The sequence below is a fragment of the Delphinapterus leucas genome, chromosome 12, assembly GCF_059928025.1.
Source record: "Delphinapterus leucas isolate spDelLeu-1000000601 "Yukka" chromosome 12, BTC_Dleu_Yukka2, whole genome shotgun sequence".
NCBI classification, from domain to species: Eukaryota; Metazoa; Chordata; class Mammalia; order Artiodactyla; family Monodontidae; genus Delphinapterus; species Delphinapterus leucas.
In genome coordinates, this window is record NC_143140.1 from 44508237 (window position 1) to 44523852 (window position 15616).

General features: G+C 41.2%; 1 protein-coding gene across 4 annotated transcripts in view; it reads left to right on the forward strand.

Annotated features, from left to right (window-relative positions):
• Positions 1 to 15616, forward strand: part of CRYBG1 (crystallin beta-gamma domain containing 1) — a 205168-nt gene that overhangs the window by 122299 nt on the left and 67253 nt on the right. The window contains exon 1 of one of the 4 annotated variants that reach the window (XM_089921611.1): positions 4735 to 5488. The exons of the other annotated variants lie outside the window; for them this stretch is intronic. Within the exon in view, the coding sequence (XP_089777737.1) occupies positions 5486 to 5488 (3 nt within the window). The 5' untranslated portion in view covers positions 4735 to 5485. Of the gene's footprint in view, positions 1 to 4734; positions 5489 to 15616 lie in introns of those variants that run through there. 4 annotated transcript variants of the gene reach the window in all.

Below are 15616 nucleotides of genomic sequence, written 5' to 3' on the forward strand. Positions count from 1 at the left end.
TAAAGACACAGACCTACTAGAGAATGGACTTGAGGATATGGGGAAGGGGAAGGGTAAGCTGGGACAAAGTGAGAGAGTGGCATGGACATATATACACTACCAAATGTAAAATAGATAGCTAGTGGGAAGCAGCCCCATAGCACAGGGAGATCAGCTCGGTGCTTTGTGACCACCTAGAGGGGTGGGATAGGGAGGGTGGGAGGGAGGGAGACACAAGAGGGAGGAGATATGGGAACATATGTATACGTATAACTGATTCACTTTGTTATAAAGCAGAAACTAACACACCACTGTAAAGCTATTATACTCAAATAAAGATGTTAAAAACAAAAAACAAATATACCCACAGAGATAGGGTGGTGTAATGGCTGCCGGTTTCTTAATACAGCTAGAGAATCCCTAGTTCATGCTGGTGTGAATGGAGGCACTTTCCCCTAGAAGACTGTGAGCTTTGGGAATTCAACAGCGATGGCATAACCATCTTTAAATCAGATTTGTGACTGGTCTGATGGTTCCTAAAGGAATAAGCACAGAAAGAAAACTCTACAATTCAGTTAATGAGGGGGACATCTCACCAGGAGGATTATGAAAGCGGAATTAGAACCTAAAGCGATAGATTGAGTAGATTAAAAAAAACAGAGGGTGGCAATTTAAAGATGAATTTCTTTTTTTTTTAATAAATTTATTTATTTTATTATTTATTTATTATTTTTGGCTGTGTTGGGTCTTTGTTGCTGTGCCTGGGCTTTCTCTAGTTGTGGCGAACAGGGGCTACTCTTCGTTGCGGCGCGCCGGCTTCTCATTGTGGTGGCTTCTCTCATTGTGGAGCACAGGCTCTAGGTGCATGGGCTTCAGTAGTTGTGGCACGCAGGCTCAGTAGCTGTGGCTCACGGCCTCTACAACGCAGGCTCAGTAGTTGTGTTGCACGGGCTTAGTTGCTCCACAGCATGTGGGATCTTCCCAGACCAGGGCTGGAACCCGTGTCCCCTGCATTGCCAGGCGGATTCTTAACCACTGCACCACCAGGGAAACCCCTAAAGATGAATTTCTTTTGCAAAATTGTAAAGTTTGCATATTGAATTTTTGCACTGGGAAGATTCATTGGGCCCTGTGAACACATGCTCTGCATTTATTCATACGCCTATTCTGTGACTAGTAGCTGAAATATGTTGATGTGAATATTTTCCAATGTGATACAGAAGGGCAGGGCCAATGAATGTGGGAGGAAAGTCAGGCGTTGGCAATTTTGCTGTCTTTTGCATTTAGCTCCTGCTCTGTGCTCTTTAGAGACCCAGCCATAGAGTCAGGGGCAGGAATTTTTTGTATTTTCCTATTCCTGCCTTCCTGCTCCAGAATACAGATTCCCACAGGTAGAGAGAGAATGAGTGGGTGAGGAAATGAAAGGCCCTGAAGCTGGAATGACCCCTGGGGAACTGGGGAACTTGGCTGAGGGGGCAGGAGGGAGACCTGCCAGATTCTCAGGCCTTTCCCCACCCACTGTGAGGAGTCCTGTTGCTGGCTCTGAGCGTCTGACTATTTTTCAAGTTGCACTTAAAAAAAATGTACAGTAATGAAACAGTACAGCACCTCCAGTGAGGCTGGAAAGTAAATGAAACTGGCAGCTCTTCCTCTCATCTCTGTGTGATGTTAATTTAACGAAGTCTCCTCTCCCAAGAGGATTTTCATTGGTTTCAAAACAGAACTACACGCTTGCTGTTTTTACTTCATTCATTATGAGAATCACAAAGCATGACCTTTTTTCAAACACTTTATTTAAACAAAATGATGTCATGTCAGAGTGGTTATTACTTACGTTTATTAATGCACTTCTCACTACAGAGGTGGCTCAGCAGGGGCCATGTGTGGATGAGGCACATTTGGAGAGACTGAGTCCTGACCCAGATCTGTAAAGCGCCAATGGCAGCTGAGGACAGACACAGGTGTCTTTCATCTCTTTTACAGGGAGTAAGAGCACGTCTGGCCCTTCATAGAGCCAGCGATGCCAGTTACAAACTGTCACTTATGTCTTTCCTACCAAATTGTGATCTGGTATGTGACTGTTTGAGACTTCAGGTACAGTGTAGATATGTAGCTTTGAAAATGGAAATGGGTTCCAGGTCTGTTCCAGATGGCTTGTGGACATTTCCATGTGGAAATATTTACTGTGCCCTGAGTTCAACATGACTCACGCCAGACTCCTGAGCTCCGATGGAGCTCCCAGGGTTCTCCGAGGCATCACGGAGTTCTTCGGAGTCATCTCTCTCTCTGTGTCTGCTTTCCTGCAGTCCTTTCTTTTCTTCCCTCTGTTTCCACAGTCGGTGGTCACTTCAGGCTCCTCAGCCCTTCATGTCTCAACTGCTGACTCCAGGTCCGCATGCAGTTGGGCCCACCGCAGCCTGCCATGCTTGTCTTCCTCCAACACTGCTTTGAATCATGTCACTTCCCTGCTCAGAAACCTGCAAAGAGCCCATATTTCTCATGACATCACACCTAGGCTTCTTGACGAGCCTTTCAAGGCCCTCACCAAACTAAATTATTCTTACTTATTCAGCCTCCTACTTACTTATCCCACTGACCTTCATTATGCACCGTCACTCAAGCGAACCCCTATGCCTGTTGTCACTTCATTGCCTTTATTCTGGCTGTTCCCTTCACCTGGAATGCTGTTCCTCCACTCTTGCCTCATTAAATCTATCCTTCCAGGTAGTCCTAGGTCCTTCCTGCAATATTCCGGCACATTGTCACTCCTCTCTTCCTCTTTGAACTCTTGAAGCATTACAAATGTCTCTTCTACACATTTTAGCACTTAATTATATGCCTGTCTGCACACTGGTGGTTGTTTTATAGACAACTCTAAGCTTCTAGAAGTCAAAATAAGCCTTATGTTCTCTACCTCTCACCGAGTGAGTACATGGTAGGTACTTATAGAAGATAGTAATTGTTTCATGGCTTTTCTGTCCAGGTTGAGTCAGTAGAAGAATTCTTATTTTCATATTATATATATATATATATATATATATATATATACATACACATACACATATATATATATATCTCCATATCACCAGGTGAATATTTTTAGTATAAATGATTTATATTAAACTGCAGAATTAATATTAGATTATAAGGGCTTTATCTGTTACCAACCACAGTACCATAACTAGGATACACGCATTTTAAGTATCAATTCAAATGCCACCCCTTCTATAAAGCACTACTTTTTCTACATAGGCCATCCATTCATGATAGCTATCATCAGATGTCCACTGCATCCTCTACACACCTCTGAACAGTAACATTGCTTTGCTCTGTCTTGGCACACATCTGTCCTCTTTCCTTCCCTTTTACCCCAAACTGTGAGTTCCTTGATGGCAGAGACTGTATCTTTTAATTCCTGAATCTGCAGAAACTGACAGAGTTGGCAACCAATAATTGCTTGTTGAATGAATAAGTGAACTATAAGAACCCTCATGTAATCATGAGTGTGACACTCTATAAACACAGTTATGGTTGGCAAATGACCATTGAGTCTTTTTATAAATAAACCTTTTAATATTTTTTAAGTAGTTATTTAAGATAATTTTTTTTTTTTTTAGTTTTTGGAGAGTTTATCTCTCAATCTATTCAAAATTTATCTTTTTACATAGATGATTACAGAGGAAATTACAGCTGAGTTTGCCAAGCCTAGAGAAATTTATAATATATATTTTAAATAAGTTTAGCCATCTACTTCTTCTAGCTTTTCTTTAGAATAGCACTATCACTCAAAAACAAAACAAAACAAAAAACAAATAATCACCACTTCATCATTAGGAAGACCACTACCAAAAAACCAAAAAATAACAAGTGTTGGTGAAGATGTGGAGAAATTGGAACACTTGTGCCCTGTTGGTGGGAAAGTAAAATGATACAGCTGCTAGGGAAAACAGTATGATGGTTACTAAAAAAATTAAAAATAAATTACCGTATGATCCACTTCTGGGTATATATCCTAAAGAATTGAATGCAGGATCTTGAAGAGATACTTGCACACCCATGTTCATTGCAGCATTATTCACAAAAGCCAAGAGGTGGAAGTAACCCAAATGTCCATTAACAGATGAATGGATAAAGAAAATGTGATCCATACATACAGTGGAATATTGTTCAACCTTAAAAGAGGAGGAAATCCTGTCTTATGCTACAACATAGACAAATCGTGAGGACATTATGCCAAATGAAATAAGGTAGTCACAAAAAGACAAGTACTGTACGTTTTCACTTTATGCGGTACCTAAATAGTCCAGCTCATAGAGACAGAAAGGAGAATAGTGGTTTCCAGGGGCTGCAGCGTTGGCAAAATGGGGAGTTGTTGTTCAATAGGTATAAAGCTTCGGTTGTTCAAGATGAAAAAGTTCTAGAGATCTGTGCACAGCAGTGTTAATATAGTGAGCACTACTAACCTGTACACTTGAAAATGGTTAAGATGTAAATTTTGTTGTGTGTTTTTTACCATAATTTAAAAGAAAATTTAAAACATACAAAAGAATAATAGTACCTCACATACACACTCACCATCATCAATACAAACTTGCACATTGAAATGAGCCAGTAGATGCTCAATAAATGTTTCTAATACTGATGCTCATGATGAAAAAATTAGGAGAGCACTTTTTTATGATTGATGTCACCTAATAACAAAGACTTAAGAAATATTGGTCTAATAGTAGTGTGACTATTTCGTTGAAGAATAAACTTGTTACCAAATACTGAAAACTTCTGATCAGACATATGAACTAGAAACTTTTGGAACAAATGTCATGGTAATCTCTAGTTATTGAATCCTACTTATTGATGAAAATAGGTATCAATTGTTTGGGTTTTAATGAGGTGGACATAATTTTTACATTTTCTGTTATGCTGCATGCTTTCATTTTTGGTAGTGTTACATGGTATGTGGCTTATGGGATATAATTTATATCTTTTTAAGAAAGCATAAGTAAATAGAAGCTGGAATTAAAACGAGACATAACAAAAACTCGGCATTAAAGAAAGCTGACCTCGTTCACCAGAGAAAGAAAATCAAAGCTAAGAGGTCCTTCTCGCTCTACTTCCTATCAGGTTTTCCAATTTAATATATTCAGGGCAACTTTCCCCAAACTGCCTACTACTTCCTCTGTTGTCTTTTCAGCAATTTTGGGTCAGTGTCACACCCAAAAAAGGGCGCACCTCGTTAACCCTTTCAACTTTTGAATCAAACACGCCTTTGTTAAATGTGCTCTTCACATAAACAGTCAGTAGCTGTCATTCAGCTCGGGCTCTGGGAGAGAGCAGCACTGCCAGGAAGGTGAGCTGGAGAGAGTTAAACACAGTCATCTGGAAGGAGGAGGACAGACAAGGCTATTCTGAGAAGTAGGAAGATTGATCTTGGTAATGCCTGCCTAGCTACACTGTACTTCTCATATTCTCTTGGTGTGTCTATAGAAAGGAAAAAAGAAGCCACATCATGGTAAGAAACTAAGTGAAGTTTTGTTATCTCTTCACTGACCGAGACTTTTTATTTTAAATTAATTAGTTAATTAATTTTTATTTTTGGCTGTGTTGGGTCTTTGTTGCTGTGTGCGGGCTTTCTCTAGTTGTGGTGAGCGGGAGCTACGCTTCGTTGCGGCGCGCGGGCTTCTCATTGCGGTGGCTTTTCTTGTCGCGGAGCACAGGCTCTAGGCGCGCGGGCTTCAGTAGTTGTGGCAGTTCGGCTCAGTAGCTGTGATTCGCGGCCTCCAGAGCTCAGGCTCAGTAGCTGTGGCGCACGGGCTTAGTTGCTCCGCGGCACATGGGATCTTCCTGGACCAGGGCTCGAACCCGTGTCCCCTGCATTGGCAGGCGGATTCTTAACCACTGCGCCAACAGGGAAGCCCACTGACCGAGACTTTGTTTTGAATTTATGTAGTATTATTATTAATGACATCAGTTAACTTCACAGTGTGTTTATTGTCTAGAGCTGGTAAATTCTCTGGGCTTAAAAATCGTGAGCAATTGTGAGTAGAAGGAATATAGTAGGAGGCTGAGGAGTAGAGTGGGGGCTAAGTAGCCTTGGAGACTTTGAAATAGAAATGAAAACACTAGTATGTGATGTACTGCGTCTGCCCTTCTCGAGGTTCTTTAAATTATTGCAGGTAATCATTGACAAGCTGCCCTTGCTGACTATATTTGAGTTAGTTCCATCAGCCATTCTAACGACGCCAATTTTATAGACCTGTTGTTGAGTGTGCTGCAAAGAACTTAGTTACTCCTTTTTTCTCCCGAGTTGAAAAAAATCTTTTCCCCACCCCTTTTCCAAATATCAAAGGCAAACTGACATCTAGTCCCTTGGAAGAAACTAGTTGGGAAACACTGTGTCGAGTGCTAAGGATTGATTTTTATTTTTCATCATGGTAGGGAAAGGTAGATCTCTATTACACTTTCTTTTAAAATGTAGGTTATCTTTCAAATACGTTCTCCACTGGGTGTCGGCTGTTGCTGCTCACGCGGGCCTGTCCCCATAACACGTTATTATGTGTTGCACGTACTTTCCCCAAATGAGATTTTATTAGGACACAGAAATTTATAGGAGTGACTCGGCTTCTTACAACCCTATCATTCTAGAAGCGCCATGGCTTAAAGGAAGTTATGAGAAAAAAGCAATCTTGTAAACTTTTCAGAAAAAGGAGTTTATATAAGAGTCTATTAAGCTTTGCTTCACTACTTTGCTCAAAGAGGCATAAATATAAAACGCCAAGTAAGTGTTGGGCATTGTTGCCATCATTTTCTCTGTTAATTCTTATCACTTTCCCCTATCCTTTGATATTTTAGACACAGTGGCTTAATAACTACGTGGACAAATAGTCTTTACACTTAGGAGACGAACTCCTAATCATCCCCTAGAAATCTTAACAGAATTAATACCTTGTGTTTTACAAGAAATGCCTTTTTTAAAGTGAATTTTCCAAATTAAAAAAATAATAATAAACAGCTAGGATTAAGAGCATTATGACTATAAACCTCCAGAAAACATTTTAAGTTTAATAAGTAAAATTTCTGATGTTTTGGTCAACCATCTGATTAAGGCCTAATTGTAAATATCTATAAATGCACTAAGCAGATTAATGTAACTGTAGCCTATGCACCTTGGTAAGTAAGCTTGGAGTGGGGTGGGGAGGACAGTGGGGGAGGTATAGTGGCCAGGCTGGTAATTTTGAAGGTTGCTTTTCCCTTGAGTTTCGCTGTGATATGAGATAAAGGTACGTGGAGTGCTAAGAAGGCACTGTGGGTGCTAAGAGCATGGTGGCTAGTGAGCCAACATTCTCATTTTAATTCAGATGTTGAAATGGGCAGGAAGCTGCTGCCTGTGTCTCCAGGCATAATCAGGACTGGGGCAGTGCTCAACCTGGGTGCACAGGCTTGTCCGCCTCAAGTCTGTACAGGAGCAGTGTTTGCAAAACACACTCCAGACCTGCAAGCTGAGGCAGAGAGTGGCATCCAAGGCTCCTGCCGCCCGCCAGGAACAGAGTGGTGAGAGGTGATGAAATGCTTCTCTTTTCAAAATTGAACGAGCAGCAACTTTCTCACAGTCTTCCCACTCCCAGCACACACACACACACACACACACACACACACACACACACACACACACTCCCAATCCCCCATGACAGAGTCCAGTGGAGCCAATGAAGAATGAGGCTAAATTCCTTGGGAGGGTAAAAAGGAAGCGAGAGGAAGGGTCAGAGACCCAGAAAGTGGAAAAAATATTCATTCGACGCTGGATGAAAACCCATAATTGTATAGGCCCCAGCGGGCTAAAGTGTGAATTCCCCCCACCCCCTCCAGTTTGTTGGTTCAGTGCTGTTCTCTGGACTCCCCTGGAGCTGCCCCTCCCAGCCATTTCCTGTCCTCGCAGGGCCCCTCCTCCCCACCTTCCTTAGCAGCACCCTTTACTTCTTGGCTTTTTCTGTGTCTGGGGTGACCTCCCTTATCTCTCTGTTCATATTTAAGTATGTGTGTGTGTGTGTGTAACCAATGTAACCCAAAGGAACAGAGCAGGAAAGAGAAGGAGAAAAATAGCACAAACATCGCAATGCATCTTCTGGTGCCACCAGCTATGCATGACCTTGGGCAAATCACTTTTCACATTGCAGTTTTCTCAAATGTAAAATGAGGATGATAGTTACCACCTCACAGGACTGTTAAGAGGTACCTGGCACACGGTAGGTTCTTAAATGTTAGCTGAAATAAATCACAAAAGAGGAAAAATAAAAGGTCAATAAGGATATAAAAAACATGTTCAATCCCATTGGAAAGCAAAGAAATGCAGTTTACCTAGTCATTGTAAATTACAGCATGCATCAGAAAAGTGTGTAAAATATAGATGTAAGGTATAATGAATAATTATAAAGCAAGCACCTCTAATAACTAGGCACAGGTCAAGAAATAGCATATTGCTACCACCTCTTAAGTCTCCTGTGGGTCTCTTTCTGATCACACCCCCTCCCCTCCTTCACCATCAGGGCTAGTAGTAGGGTAAGGGGAGTGGGGCTCTTGCCTCAGGAGCAAAGTTTAAGGGGGTGCCAAAAAACTCGGTAATCAAGATAAATAATATATCAATTCAGTCTTTTATTGCAATATTTTTAAAAACAAAAGTTAAGGGGCTTCCCTGGTGGCGCAGTGGTTGAGGGTCCGCCTGCCGATGGGGGGGATGTGGGTTCGTGCCCGGGTCCGGGAGGATCCCACATGCCACGGAGCGGCTGGGCCCGTGAGCCATGGCCGCTGAGCCTGCGGGTCCGGAGCCTGTGCTCCGCAACGGGAGAGGCCACAACAGTGAGAGGCCCGCGTAATGCAAAAAAAAAAAAAAAAAAAAAAAAAAAAAGAAGTTAATGCAAACAATCCATGTGAACAAAATATCAAATTTTTAAATAAAGAGAGGATCTGTACCACAAGAGGTAACTACTCTCTTAACTGTTATAGTCATCATATCTCTTCTTTTCTTTATAATTTTACCACCTATGGTTGTATCCCAAGACAGTGCAGATTCACTTACCTGTTCTTGAATTTCACATAAATGGAATTATACCCCAAGTTCTCATTCGGGTCTGGATTCTTTCAATCAACTTTATGTTTATAAAATTCATCCACGGATTTTGCTGCCGAAGTTCATTCATTTCTGTTGCTGTACAGTATTCTGTTTTATGAATGAACCACAATGAACTTACTCATCTTGCTGTGGCTGGGATCTGGGTTGGTTTCTTGTGGGGGGCTTGTACAAGCAATGCTGCTGGGAACATCCTTGTGCTCATGTCCTTGAACAATGTGCATGAGCCTCTCGAGGGCAGCAGTTCTCAAAGTGAGGTCTGGGGACACTTGGGGGTTCCCCAGATCTTCCAGGGGAGTCCGTAATGTCAAAACTATTTTCATAAAAATGCTAAGATGTTATTTGCCTTTCACTTTCATCCTATCACAAGGGTACAGTGAAGATCGAGAGGCAACGTGATATGCGATGATGTCTTGCTCTGATGACTAATAGAATGTGTCCTGAGTATTGTTGAACTTTAAAAACAGCTCAGTTTTAATTTCTAAGCTGAGAAGTGTAGATCGATATAACCCATACAAACAAAGGCTCTTGGGGGCCTTAACTTTTTAAGGGTGTCAAGGAATTCTGAAACCAAAATTTGAGGACTGCTACTCTAGGGAATATGCTGCTATGCTCATAGGGTATGCATATCTTCTGTTCTATTCAATAATGCCAAAGTGTTTTCCGAAGCAGTGGTTCCAATTTACACTCTCATCACCAGTGTGTGAGCGTTCCTATTGCTCCACAGCTTCTGGATCACCCTATGTAAAAAAAGCATTTGGAATCATTGCTCTTTTTAATAATTTTGGAATAATTAATTATTTTAATTAATTTAATCCCATTGGATTAAATAAATAATTAATTATTTTCCAATCTGATGGATTTGTAAAGATATCTCATTGTGGTTTTCCTTTTCATTCCCTTCACTAATTAGGAACATATCCTGTGGGAATAATTAAGGATGTGTGTAGAGATAAGGTACAAATATAGTTTCTGTAGTCTGCAATGCATTGAAAATAACATAAACTGTAGGCATTGTGGTACACTAACATGGTAGAATTTAATGCAACCATTAAAATATTGTTATAGAAATGTATTTATTGGCGTGAATTCAGTGAAAGAATAATATACCAAAAAGCAGGTACAAAATGCTATTATACAATGTCCTGATAAAAAGCCAGAAAGAAAAAATAGTTATAGTGGTATTTGGGGATAGAAAAGATAAAGGATAATTTATATTTTCTTCATTGTACTTGTTCATATAGTCTGACTTTCAAATATGAATATGTATATATATATATATATATATATATATATATTTTAAGGTTTCCTTTCCCATTCCCTATCTCTTCCCCAGAGACTGTGCTAGGTGTTTCACAGACATCTCATTTGATCCTCAAACAATCCAGAGGATGAGCATTTCAGAAACTGGATTTTAAGGGAATCATTTGAGAAGTGGGCCAAGGCTAGAGACAGGCCTTTGTTCCTGTCTGAGAATGTTCACTGAGGGCCTCAGTCATTATTCATTGCCCCCAAACTACTGGCTGAACCATTACACAATGTTGTCTGGCTCTTGTCTGTGGGAGACTGAGAGATTTCTGGAAAATATGGTTGATGTGTTCTTTTGATAAATATTTATTCAGTGCCTATTGGTGCCACACATTGAGGAAGGAATAGGGACATAGTGGTGAACAAAACTACATTCTTATTCTCATGACGCTTACATTCTATGAGGAACGACAGACAACAAAGTATACAAATAAATATTAAGTATTTTCAGTTCAGGTAATAAGTGCTATGAAGAAAAATAAAGGAGCATAAGGTTATAGAAAGTGAGGTGCTTTTTTTACATAGGGTGATCCAGAGGTGTTCATTCTACCTAGTTGCATATCTTCTATACATTATGATCTGGAAAAGATAATGTTTACAAGGAAGGGTAGACTTCAGTTTTTCTTTATTCTAGTCATGACACATTGAAGATGAGTGCTCATGAGCAATGATATGCCAAGTTCTGCATGTCTGTCATATTCTATGTTCATCTCCATCTCACCAAGAATCATAAATTAATTCTGTTATTTAGTCAGCTTCAACTTGGGTTATGAAACACCAGCAGAATATCAGACTATGAATTATGCCAGCCATCACCGTCTTAGGTACTTTGTGCTTTTCAAAGCATGTTCGCATATATCATTTCACGTGAATTTCTCAGTACCCTCCAGGACAGAAGAGGAATTTTTGAGAGGACAAATTATTTGATCCCTATTTAGTAGTATTCCTGAGTTCTCTCCATGAAAGCATGCATTTTCCTTCTTAATGTGAAATGAATTGCCAGGAAGTCAATAATTCTCACTAGAAATTGCAGAAAATGGAGATATTTCTGGGAAGTATATATTAATTGGAAAGATAAAGAAATAAATTTATTTTCTAGGGAGAAAACCCACCATTTTCTGCCATACTTTTAACTGTGGTTACACTAACCTCAAGTTATGAGGTCTCAAGGTCACTAGAAGTCTCAGAGGGAGCCTGGAGTTGACAGTGCTGTGTTGGAGAGGCTTCTTCATTCTTTACAGAGCTGCTACCTCCGAGTTCCTTCTCTCATCCTGGTCCCCTTAGTGGACTTGGTTGCCAGCTGTGCCTGGTGGAGACAGGCATGCTGTGTCAGTCTCTCTTGGGCTGCTTCACCCTCATCTCCCCAATATCCCTATCCCTCTCATCACGTCATCTACATATGGATGACCTAACTGGAAGTTAATCCTTGCGACTTGAGCGCTTGGATTCGGCAATGCACTGATGGTTTTCTAGTGTTTTAAAGTACTTGTTCTTGATCTTTGGCCTGAGTTATTGTACAAGTCATTCTTTTTTTTTTTTAATAAATTTATTATTTATTTATTTATTTTTGGCTGTGTTGGGTCTTCGTTTCTGTGCGAGGGCTTTCTCTAGTTGCGGCGAGCGGGGGCCACTCTTCATCGCGGTGTGCGGGCCTCTCACTATCTCGGCCTCTCTTGTCGCGGAGCACAGGCTCCAGACGCGCAGGCTCAGTAGTTGTGGCTCACGGGCCCAGTTGCTCCGCGGCATGTGGGATCTTCCCAGACCAGGGTTCAAACCTGTGTCCCCTGCATTGGCAGGCAGATTCTCAACCACTGCGCCACCAGAGAAGCCCCATCATTCTTTTTTTTTTTTTTTTTTTGCGGTACGCGGGCCTCTCACTGTTGTGGCCTCTCCCGTTGCGGAGCGCAGGCTCAGCGGCCATGGCTCATGGGCCCAGCCGCTCCGCGGCATGTGGGATCTTCCCGGACCAGGGCACGAACCCGTGTCCCCTGCATCGGCAGGCGGACTCTCAACCACTGCGCCACCAGGGAATCCCTCCTCATTCTTTTTTAAAATTTATAAAGGACATGCTTTTTTGGTTCTGAGTCAATAAAAAAGGAACTAATTTGACAATGAGCACATTTTCATTTTCCAGTTTGGCTAAGCTTCTTTACTAGCTAGCTAGCTAGTGATTTGAACATATACTTATCGAAATATGCCCACAATCCAGGAGGTAGTAAGAAATATTTGCTATCCATGTCAAATTCCCATATCTCCTGTAATTTACACATTACACATGGGAAAAAATTATTCACCAAATTAGGATTATATTTACATCTCTACTGTAAAGCAAATTAATTCAGTGTGATAGAGAAAAAAAAATGTTGGGGGAAACTGTTCAGATTACACAGAGAGAAACATTGTGAGTTATCTGTTACCCATGACTGAGCACAGTAAATATTAGTCAGGATCCCAGCATGGGAAAGGGCACAACTTGGATGATTGAGTTAAGTAAGAGGGGCTATGTACAAAGCATGGGCAAAGTTTTAAGGAAACCACAAGAGGCAAAAGAAGCTTAAGCTTCACGATTTCTTCCTTCACAAGGCCTCTTCCCAGGTTCTGTCCCTAAATCTGTAATCTAATATTATGTTGTCATCTTCTTAAAGAAAGTTCTCAAAATTATATATGCTTCATGCCCCACAAAACCTGGTTCCAGGGGCTTCCCTGGTAGTGCAGTGGTTAAGAATCTGCCTGCCAATGCAGGCGACATGGGTTCGAGTCCTGGTCCGGGAAGATCCCACATGCTGTGGAGCAACTAAGCCTGTGTGCCACAACTACGGAGCCTGTGCTCTAGAGCCCGCAAGCCACAACTACTGAGCCTGCATGCCACAACTACTGAAGCCTGCACGCCTAGAGCCCGTGCTCCACGACAAGAGAAGCCACTGCAATTGGAAGCCCACGCACCGCAACGAAGAGTAGCCCCGGCTCGCTGCAACTCGAGAAAGCCCGCGTGCAGCAACGAAGACCTAAGGCAGCCAAAAATAAAAAAACCAAAAAAACCTGGTTCCACCCCAAGCAAAGGATAGTGAAGCACTGCCAGGCCATCACCACTGAGACCCTTTCCATCCCAGGCCTGGAGGAGTGAGAGAAGAAGCAATTACTGGGACCTGGCGACAGAAGTGTAGCTGCAGGGGTGGCTGCCTGACCGATGCTATGGTCATGCTGGACCACACCCAACCCAGAGCCTAACAAGGAGAGAGAGAGGTGGGGAGGAATTACCTTGACCTCGCTCTAGTCCCTCCCTTTGGTTTCCTGTCAGTGTCTTTTACTGGTTGAACCTATCAAAGCCAAAGGGTAAGGGAGTCTGTTTTTCTATTCCTCATGGTCAAGGGCCTGGGGCACAGAGAAGGGTGACAAAGGGTGAGCAAACAGAAGTGCCCACTGTTTACAGAGTTACCTGATTCTACAGCCAGCACTCCATCATAAGTGAGAGCTCAATCCCGGCCATTATTATATTGCAAGGCTCAGGAGGAAGCATGCCACACAGGTGTAACATACTCTATATAGTCAGTACGTACATAAAAGTGGTACGAAAGTCATATTCTAGTAAATGAAATCTTATTTTCCTAATGATATACTGTAAGTTCAAATGGGAAAATTTACTGAGCTAACTTTTAGAAAGCCCGACTTGTGTCTTAGGAAAATTATCTGATGCTTTGGGCCACAGTTTGCTTCTTTAAGGTAAGAAGAAAATCTGACACAAAGCAGACTCTCAATAATTATTAGCGGAATGAATGAGTAAACGACCCTACAATTCAAACATTCTATGATCTTACCTTCCTTTCTAATTGATCAAGTGTCAGTGGCTTTAAACAATTAGCTTTCACTCTGCTTCTTTCAAACAGTAAATGACCTAAAGACAATCCTTAGCTGGAACTGGGAGTCTACTTTTTAAAAGAAACTCTTCACTTCTTCAAACCCTCTGAAAGGGTGGGGAAATACTTTTGGAATAACGAACATACAACTGTTTCCTAAATTATGGCTTTCATATTCAATAATGCCTCTTTTTCAGGATGCTGTTAAACCTGACAGTTTAAAAAAGAAGTCTGCTCCTATTCTTTTACATAATAGTATACCTATAATTCTATCAACAGGATATGATTGCCATTTGGTTTGAAGTGACAACATTAGAAAAAAAACAAACATTGAGGTTGTAAGTAGAGAAGTATGTGTCACATGAAATGGAAAGGACAGAGATTTTAAAAAAAGAGAGAACAATGGTGAGCAGCAGAGATGGGGTGGGCAGTGGGTTGCTGACAGATATTGAAAACAGCACAGGGGCAAGCATCCCACCCCGAGAGACAGGGCAGCAGTGAGAGTGGAGAGAGGCTCTGAAGGTCTGATGCAACGTACTGTTGGTTGCACCATATGAAATTGTACATAGATCAAAACTGGTTGAATGCAGTAATTTCCTGTGCCTCTTTGTAAGAGGTCTGCTTATGATTAAACAGTATTATAGTCTGTGGGTCATTTAGTGCAAACCTTAGTCTATACTCATTGTAACAGCCATGGAAGAAATCATTATTATAGCACAAATGTAAATAGTTCTGTCTCCAGAATCATTAAGCCATAGCTAAATTATATTTAGCACACTCTGAGGGAGGGAACTTGATAACATATGAAAAAAAATTCTTGAAAAGTTTCAGTGTTTAATAGGTCAAGGTGTATTTATGTGAACATTTCTTCTTTTGCATTTTGTGTGCATGTATGTTGTATTATTTAGAGTGGGCCATATATATTAGCACAAGCAATACCAAAAAGATAGAGTGATGAAGAGGACAGAAGATCATTTTAAATGCCTATTACAAATCTCAGCCCATAGTGACTTCACAGGGAATCACAAGTGTTAAAAAAAAGAGTTACTTTTGTACATCACTGACCACATTTTAGCAGGAGGCACATGTGAATACATGTAAAAGATCTTGATCTGCTTTCTCAAGTGAGACTCAGGCTGGGAACCAGCAGTAAACCTGAAGAAATCCAAGTTTGTGTGCCAACAGCTGCATCGCCGTGCAGAATCCTCACATGGGCAGAAGAGAGCTGCAAGTTCTTGACCACACTAAGTCTTTTTTTCTTTTTTTTTAATCTTTATTGGAGTATAATTGCTTCACAATACTGTGTTAGTTTCTGTTGTACAACAAAGTGAATCAGCCATATGCATACATATAT